The sequence below is a fragment of the Vigna angularis genome, chromosome 11 (genome assembly GCF_016808095.1).
Source record: "Vigna angularis cultivar LongXiaoDou No.4 chromosome 11, ASM1680809v1, whole genome shotgun sequence".
NCBI lineage: Eukaryota > Viridiplantae > Streptophyta > Magnoliopsida > Fabales > Fabaceae > Vigna > Vigna angularis.
Window position 1 is genome coordinate 24,773,979 of NC_068980.1, and position 10,019 is coordinate 24,783,997.

Genomic DNA, 10,019 nt, shown 5'->3' on the forward strand with positions numbered 1-10,019 from the left:
TTCATATATTCTGTTGTTATTGGTTGTTTTAACGACCTTATCTCATACTTGTTTGTGTTTGTGTTTTGCTATGATTGTATGACCTTTGGTTATACGGGAGCAGAGGTTGTTATAGATATTCATGATGCTAAGGGAGACTTGAGACTTTTTCATTTAAGTTGTTTAATTCTTTATAAATTTTTAGAACAACGTAAATAGATAATATTTTGAATATTTATGACTTTGTTTTATTTTCGTTCGTTTAAATAATAAATTCTTTTTTTTAATATTATTTTCCACAATATTAGAAAGTTACAATATTTCAGTTTTTCCCAACTTGTGACATCTTGAATTGGGGTGTTACATTTCAGTTTTTTTAAACTCAAGCAAAATGCTGACTTTTTTCTCTAGTTCATAACTGAAGCCAACCCTCCTTTTCCTTAGCTTGTCTTAATATTATTAGGTTGTAAAACCAAAACCCAATATTGAAAATAATTGTTGTCGTATTCCTTCCCTTCACTAGTGTTTTTGTATATTTCGATCACTTCTAATGTTGAGTTCATTGATATTAATTAATGGTATATTTTTAGTATAGAAATAATTAAGACGGGAAAATTATAGATGTAAAACTCATAAACATATGGCTTAATAGGTTACTTCGTCCCCAAGTTAAGAGCTGAATTTTCGTTTAGTACCCAGTTTTAAAAATGCTTCTATTTTATCCCAAAGTAGTATAAATTGTATCAATTAGATCCCTTCCGTTAAATTCACATAAACGGAGTTAACCCTAGCTGACAAATTTGCACTTTTTCTTCTCTCTCCTCTGCATTTCCTGCAATGTTCCAACTTTTTCTCTCTCTCTCTTCTTCCTAACTTTTTCTGTTCTCCTCTGCACCTTTGAATTTCTCCTGCAAATCTTTGAATTTCTCCCAAAGTTTAGGGAAACTTTGTGAAATAAGAAAGCATTGACCCTGAAACCACGAGAGATAATTGCATATTCTAGTGTAAATATAGTTGTTGACTAGAGGCAATGTGAGGTTCATCTTATACTTGCAATTCAACCTATAGCCTTTTATATTGTCTCCATGTCTACCTTTTCTCCATATAAACCAGACACTTTATTTTCTCTAATTTTTTCAACTTGTTGAAGAACAGTTCCCCTAAAAGATTATGGTGTTGTTTGCTAGAACCCAAGAACGGTTTTTTTCCTTTTTATATATGTGAAAATTCCATGATGTCAACATTTACCTTAAACCTTTGTTTTGTAGAATTCAGAACGTTCTTTCTTTATGAGACCATCTAACTATTTGAACCGTTTTTTATTCTTTCTCAATTGCTTGACTACTGCCCAAGAATAATGTGGACGGTAAGATGCTAAAATTCATTCTGGAATATCTGCGAACCAATCCTCTTTCAAATATGCTTTTTACACCCTTGAACAAATTTTACTACTAGGCTAAATCAATACATTCATAAGTCAACTTGCAATGCATTTGCTATGCGTATTCCTTCCAATATTCAATGACAAGGGTATGTTGTTGTAATTAGTCAGTACAAAGTGTTGTGTGTGTTGAGACATGTTCTTTGTCATTCATTAGTGCACAAACTTCTGCAATAGAGGCTATATATTATATTCCTCTATATTTCTGTAAATAGAAATTCTTGTATTGGTTTGATTGCTTTGTACATGAAATCATCCGTCGGCATCTCGTGCTTGCTAGGGATCCAATAATCCCAAAAGCTGATAAGCCCTTTAAGGTAAAATCTCTTTTTGATGTATGACTATTGTCTCAATCATGACACAAGATTCTCTTCGACCAATTATTCATTATTTTCAGACAAATATTGTGTTTACGCTGAATGAAGGTCCTAGAGTACTGTTTAAGGCTTTGGCTGTATTTGCATTGAGGGACATAAATTTATCCAAGGTTATTATTATCTATGGGAAAAAGTTTTTTTCTTGCAAGTCTATCTCTATGCATGATTATTACAAGACAATTAACATTGTGTATATTTGAAATCAGATTGAAAGTCGTCCACAAAGAAATAGGCCATTAAGAGTTGTGAGTGCAGAGAAGAACAGAAAAAGTGAGGAAGAAGAGAGAGAAAAAAAAAGCTGGAACATTGCAGGAAATGCAGAGGAGAGAGAAGAAAAAGTGCAAACTCGTCAGTTGGAGTTAACTCTATTTATGTGAATTTAACGGAAGGGATCTAATCGATATAATTTATACTACTTTGGGATAAAATAGAAGCATTTTTAAAACCGGGTACTAAACGAAAATTCAGTTCTTAACTTGGGGACGAAGTAACCTATTAAGTCTAAACATATTCTTAATTTGAGTTAGAAAAAAAAAAGAGAATCTTAAAATAGAAAATGAACATAAATGAATTTTGATCAGTATCTTATATGAAAAATCTTAATTATTTGATCGGTCTTCATTTTGATGGAAAAGTTTCAATCTTAAAAAAGTTTTATAAAAGTATCTCAATTAAGTTCTCTTAAAAAAATTATCAACCAAGTTAATCACATGTCATGTGTCAATCTATTTTTTTTAATTGTTTTTGTCTTTTATAAAATATTTTGTTGTCACGTGGCATTACATGACAATGTCACGTATAAGTGTCATTGTCAAATGTAATTGTCTTAATTTTAATTTAGTTCATATATATGTCTCTTTGATTTAATTTAGTCCAAAGTTTTTCAAAATGGAACAATATTGTTCATTTTCAAATTGATACCCAATTCATTGTTTGTAAAATTGTTATACTGATATATTTTATTAAAAATAATTTTTAAATATATTACATTATTGTATATTATTATCCCATGATTTGTTAATAATCACTTTTAACCACTAAATTTTAATATAAATATTAGTATAATGTTTATACAAATAATAAATTAGATCCCATTTAAAAGAGGATCAAATTTATTATATGTATAAATGATATTACTTAATTTATTTTTATAAAAACATGAATTAATAATTTATTAATTTTAAATACTTGCTTTTTTTTGTAAAAGTATTTATTAGTTTTAATCGTATAAAAAATAGATTAAGTAAACATGGATTAATAATATATAATAACGTAATATGTTAAACATTCATTTTTAATAAAAATATCAATATAATATTTATGTAATTAATAAATTTGGTCTAAGAAACAATATTGTTGGGTTAAATATGTTTTTGGTCCCTTCAGTTTCAGTGAAAATTGGAATTAGTCCCTCTTCAAAACTTTGGACTAATTTAGTCCCCAAACTTTAGAAGTGTGTGAATTTAGTCCTTTTAACCAGATTTTGTTAATTTTATTTGATGTTTCAAACACATTTCTCAGTTAACATTGAATCAAAAATGTGTCAAAACATGTAAACAACTCATATGCTATCATGAAACACACTTAAAACATTAAATAAACCTAACAAAATTTAGTTAAAAGGACTAAATTCACACAATAATAAAGTTTGGGGACTAAATTAGGTCAAAGTTTTGAAGAGGGACTAATTCTAATTTGAGACCAAAAACATATTTAACCCCAATATTGTTTCATTTTAAAAAAAATTAAGACTAAATTAATCAAAGAGACATGGTTAAATTGAAATCAGGACAATAAAACTATCATGTAGCCTTGTTATGTGACATTGAGAGTGTCACACTAGGAATCTAACACATGGTAACAAAAAGAATTTAAAAGAAAATTTTTAAAAATAAAAAATATCACTTATTAACATATGATAATGTCATTAGCGCCGTCAATATATTTTTTTTCTTTAAAAAAATTTAATTGAGGCATTTCTTTAAAAGTTAGGATGTAATGAAAACTTTTTTAAATGGAGAGACTAACTTAGAAATTTTTCAGTGGAAACAGCCTTATGAAAATTATCCTTATATTTGAGAACTTCATTCTATAATTGATGGATACTTTAATTATTTGGATCACGTATTCATGTTCTACATATATTTGTGTTGATACTTTATAGTATTTTACTGATATTTATTAATGAAGTATCTAATTTATAAAGGAGTAATATTTTTATGATAATAATAACTTATATTTTTTTATTTTTATTTTGACAATGTTTAATACATATGGTTTAATTTTGATTTATACAATAAATTATATATTTATCATTGTTTTTAAGAATTTACCTATGTGTTTTAATACCCATATATCACGTATAAATTTTTTTTATTTTCAAAATAAATATATGGGTACATCAAATATGTATCATGCATTGTATTCATAGACTCTATCGGATACACAAATTTCTCGTAATAACATCAGAAACAAAGTTTATAAAATAGTACCGGTAAACCTAAATGACGCAAAATAAATATTTAATATATTCGTTTTCTAAAAAGTTATGTTTCTTTTTTGAATAAATAGTAAACTGTACGGAGTTTTTTTCCATGTGATACAAAAATCTATATTAAGTTTATTTGTTAGAAAAAAAGTTGTATATGACTTTAATAAAATATAAATATAAAATATTTTATAATTTAAGAAAATAAATTTTTATAATATTATTAAAGGCTAAAGAGATGAAAGAGAAAATAACTAAAGTAATATAATGATAATAAGGATGGTTTTGTTCAGCGTGGAATGGTCACCATACATGGGAAATGACTCATAATAATACAGGTCTGTGTCATTTATGATTCAACCCACGAAATAGGAGCAATTATTGGCAGCTTGTGTGCCAAATGGAAGAAAAGTATTTGAAGGGAAGAGATCCATTCTATGCATTAAATAATTTATGAATTATTTAAGAAGATTTATAAGTCCTAAATGGTGACTTTAAATTAAACAATAGAACGAGTCTCAACCAAAACATCATGAGGGCACAAGTCAGAGTTCATGACTTGACCTGCATGAAAAACCTCTTCATTTATCCTTAGACTCTCTTCACACTATAATAATGGAAAGAAGCTTCTCCACTTCATTGAAATTGTTTCACCTCTTCTTTCTCTCTCCCTTTTATTCAGCCAAAAGCAACACAAACTCACCCACACACAGAAATAGAGAGAAGATAAGATGGGTGTGAACGAAAATTTCAACAAGGATGATGATCATCATGAGTGTGTGGATGACGATGAAGTCCCACTTCCTGGATTTCGATTTCATCCCACAGATGAAGAGCTTGTTAGTTTCTATCTACGAAGGAAGCTTGACAAGAAACCCATCAGCATCGAGCTCATCAAACAGATTGATATTTATAAATACGATCCTTGGGATCTTCCAAGTATGTTTTCTTGATCTTCTTCTGTTTCTCTTAAATTTTCTAGAAAAGTGTCTCAAAATATCATGGAAGGCTTTTCATCTATATGTATCATATAATTATAAGCTTTGAGGCTTTCCTAGTAGATTCTTATATTATAAACTTGAACCAAATTTAGTACTTAGCATAGTTTTGTAAGAATAATGTAAAGTGAATACCCTTGAATTTCAGAACCAACAACATACAGCATGATAGAATGAATTGGACTAACAAAATTTTATGAATCATAATAAAACTAATCAGAACTTCAAGTATTGTAATGAACCAACCTACTTTTTTCAGTCTAGTGCAATTTCTTTTGTTTTTTATTTTTATTTTTTCTGCACTGATTCCTTTTTATTATTGTGAATTTTGTTGCAACCTTTTGTGTGTAAGCAGAGAGCAATGGCAGTGGAGGAGAGAAGGAGGGGTACTTCTTCTGCAGAAGAGGGAGGAAGTATAGGAATAGCATAAGGCCTAATAGAGTGACTGGGTCTGGGTTCTGGAAAGCAACCGGCATAGACAAACCAGTGTACTCACAAGGTGGAGAAGGCAATGACTGCATTGGACTCAAAAAAACATTAGTCTATTACCGTGGCAGTGCAGGCAAAGGCACCAAAACCGATTGGATGATGCACGAGTTTCGACTTCCTTCTAACACAGACACCAACACAAGCCTTCCAAACTCCAGGAATTATGTCGATGTTCCCCAAGAAGCTGTAAGAAATTATATATATTATATTCTAGACTAAGCTCTTGTTTTTAATACGTTATTCACAACTTTCGTTTCATACGTTATTAATTTTTCACTTAGCCTTAGCAAATATTCCTCAAATTTTTTCATACAATATGCAGGAAATTTGGACGTTGTGTAGAATTTTCAAGAGAAACGTGTCACAGAGGAAGCACGTGGCGGACTTGAAACAAGTATCTGCCAAGCGCCATGCATTTTATGACAAGAGCTCGAGAGCGAGCAATATGGAGTCTGACAGTGGTAACCAAGAATCGTATATAAACTTTGGTGGGTACTATCACAACGAGCAGAAACCCGTCATCAACTATACAAACTGTGATAAAAGGAATCAGTTTAGTGTGGTGAGTCAGTTGTGTTCTACAGTGGCACAGCAGCAACCTCAACTAACTGCACCATCTTCTAACCTTTGGAGTAACCCACCTGGGAACGATTTCTTCACATTCGATAACTGGGATGAACTTGGATCCGTAGTGAAGTTTGCTGTTGATTCGCCTAGCTTGTAGATGAAGAGGTGGAATTCATGTTGAGTTGATCGTAGTTAATTGGAGATGTTAGAATGAAATCTATATCATGAGAGTGCGTTTGCTTGTTTTAGAGATTATTCATGCTGTTGATCATGATGACTTGTAGTTACAGACTTGTTGACATACGATATGAATATGCTGTTTTTTATATAGTTACAGACTTGTATAAATATTAATTTTACATAACTTAATTCATATAGTTAATTATGTTGGTCATGTAATTATAGAAGGAGGATGAATAGAACTTGTACAGAAATTTAAACAATTTTGGTGTAGAGAAATAATTAAAGTCAAAAAGTAGGGAGAGAAAAACACAACCGATTTATACTCTTGCACCACACCATTTAGGTTATGTCCGGACTTTTAAGTAACTTAATATATTTTATTAATTAATTTCCTTGACACCAAGAACTAAGGATGTCAAGAAAACGCGACTTAGATCACATGTTTCGACTCGCCCGAAGGAGTCAGCTCGTCTGTCTTGTTAGTAACTCAACTTTTCTTGTTTTTGAATACTACGCATTTAAAGTTATTTAATGCATGCTTGTTTTATACATTTTTTACCATTGAAGTGGTATTTATCTATTAAACTTTTCTTTTAAGATACCAAACATTGGGTAAGAACTTCATCGTTGGATGAAACAGAAATTTTAGTTCTTGTTATCATCTAGGTTGATGTAAACGTTTTTTGTGATATTACCTTTAGAGTAAGAGTATTTATTAGATTACATTTTTTTTTAAGCTTTTAAAAAGTTTTGTCAAAAACATTATCTTGATACTTTTTTGTTTTTCGAGAGTTTAACTGAGTATTATTGGATACATTATAACTTACGCGTTTAGCATAACTTCCTTAGATGTTTTGACTTGTAAATATTTAGTATTGTGTTTGAATGTTTTGACTTAGGTGTTTCTTTGTTTCTTACAATCCTAAGTGTTTTTCTAAGGTTTTTCTATGTTGGAGATTTTGAGCCTAATTCTTTTGTTTTTGTCTATTCTATCTTTCTAGTTATGACATTTTTAGATTCTTATTTCATTTAATGTTATTTGATTAAACTTCAAAATATATGAGAAAGTTTAGACGTATAGATGATTTTATCTTCAACAATTGGACATAACTTAGATGAATGAACCAATATAAAAATTGTTGTGTCTTCAATGGTTCTATTTTAAATGTTTTCCTAAACGCTCTATTATATTTACATACATCCAATTGTTATTATATATTGTCTAACAACAACAATATTTGATATGTGTTTACTTGCAAAATTTTATGAAAAAACTATTCAAACATCCCACTCTTTTCTAGTGTTTTTGTGAACTTCACATATTTGGTACACGTTGAGGGTGAACCATGGTTTATTTTTTGAAGATTTGTGCCTGCTATGTTGGAATATTTTAGTCAAGCCTTCAATAGGGTTTTCTTTTTTTTGCAAGGTTTCTGTGTTCATTTTTCTTTATTTAGGTTTATGTACATAGAACTAGATTGATGTAGCTCTATGTTTCTATATATAACTGTTTAAACACCAATACACAACCAGAAGGCATATATAACATTATTAGTTATTTTCCATACCAAAACTGTGCTTGGCCGATCTATCAAAATGCCGAATTTAATCAATGTCTACATTGCAGTATGCTTTGTCTTGTAAATATTTTTCCTCTTTCCAATTTTTAATTTTTATGTTCAATTTAATTTAAAATCTAATTTCAATAAAGAAAAATATACTTAACATGAACAATTAATGTATTAATGTTATTTATTGTGAGATGTTTGAAAGAGGATAGAGGACAAACATGTGTGCAAACGAAACTAATGGCTCTTTTAAGTTATTACAATTAAATTTGTTAATATGAGTTGTATGTGTCATTGAAATATTTGACTAATATTTTTTGCAGAAAGAAGAGACAAGATCCTGGAAGAAATTAATTAACATTGCAGTGTCAGGTCTTGTTGGAATTACTGCAAATCATCTACTTACCAAAGTGAGTATATCTTGGATTTAAATAAGAATTGTGTCAATGAAGCACACTAGATGTTTAACTTATCCTTCTTTTATTTTATTTATTTGCAATAATATTATATCGAGTATAGTATATACGGAACGGTTACTAAGTGTAACCGTTCGGTCATTATTACAATAATAGTCAAACAGATCATCATTCACTGCATCAATTAAGGTCAACCGCGTTAAATGGTGTTGAACCATAATTGGGTCAACACTTAAGGTATTATTAGGCCAGTAGTCCAACAGAGGATAAAATAATCAAAGATATCTGATTAAAGATATTGATAAGCTGTTTATGAGCAACCGACCGAATCTAATGTCAAATCTAAAGGTAAGTCTGTTTTTATTTTATTGGGTCTGTATCAATTCAGGATCCATGAGGTGACTTATAAATATAAGGTCAGGGCCAACTGCCAGGTTAGTGTCTCGGTCTCACAAAATTCCTACTGAAACGAGTGGTAAAGACAGTCCCCCATGGACTATAAAACGAGTGGTAAAGATAGTCCCCCATGGACTATAAAACGAGTGGTAAAGATAGTCCTCCATAAACTATAAAACAGAGCGATAAAGACAGTCCTCCATAAACTATAAAACAGAGCGATAAAGACAGTCCTCCATAAACTATAAAATAGAGCGATAAAGACAGTCCCCCATGGACTATAAACCGAGTGGTATAGACAGTCCCCCATGGACTATAAATCGAGCGGTATAGACAGTCCCCCATGGACTATAAACTGAGCGATATAGACAGTCCCCCATGGACTATAAACCGAGCGATATAGACAGTCCCCCATGAACTATAAACCGAGCGATATAGACAGTCTCCCATGGACTATAAACCGAGCGGTATAAACAGTCCCCCATGGACTATAAACCGAACGGTATAGACAGTCCTCCATGAACTATAAACCGAGCGGTATAGACAGTCCCCCATGGACTATAAACCTAGCGGTATAGACAGTCTCCCATGGACTATAAACCGAGCGGTATAAACAGCCCCCCATGGACTATAAATCGAACGGTATAGACAGCCCTCCATAGACTATAAACCGAACGATAAAAACAGTTTCTCATGGACTATAAACCGAACGGTAAAGGCAGTCCCATATGAAGGCTCACTCACATGTATTCCACCAATAATCTTTTTACCATATCAATACTCTTTAATTGTAATTTGGGTAGTTAATGTCACCAGTGGGCTAAAGTTTTGTTGGTGTTTTATCATTACTCTCATATTAGGAGTTTTAAAGTCATTGAAATGATAATAGCTGCATATCATAATTTCTTATCTGTTTGATGTTGCTAAATAAGTTGTTATGTAGCCATTTTAAAACTGGATTTTTTTTTCTTTTCATTGATTGATGAATTTATTGTCGCTATAAAAAAACCGTAGAAAAGTAACTAAAGGTGAATGGTGCATTAGTGTAGCAAGAATAAAAAAATTGTAGAATTGTGAATAGTGCATCAGTAAGTTAGGAAAAGAGAAAAATAAAGGC

General features: G+C 30.7%; 1 protein-coding gene across 1 annotated transcript; it reads left to right on the forward strand.

Moving 5' to 3' along the window:
• The first annotated feature begins 4,949 nt into the window (after positions 1-4,949).
• LOC108333799 (transcription factor JUNGBRUNNEN 1) lies at positions 4,950-6,668 on the forward strand. Its single transcript, XM_017569262.2, has 3 exons — positions 4,950-5,224; positions 5,639-5,958; positions 6,095-6,668. Exons 1-3 carry the CDS (start codon positions 5,017-5,019, stop codon positions 6,494-6,496), a joined length of 930 nt encoding a protein of 309 aa, XP_017424751.1. The 5' UTR covers positions 4,950-5,016; the 3' UTR covers positions 6,497-6,668.
• The last annotated feature ends 3,351 nt before the right edge of the window (positions 6,669-10,019 follow it).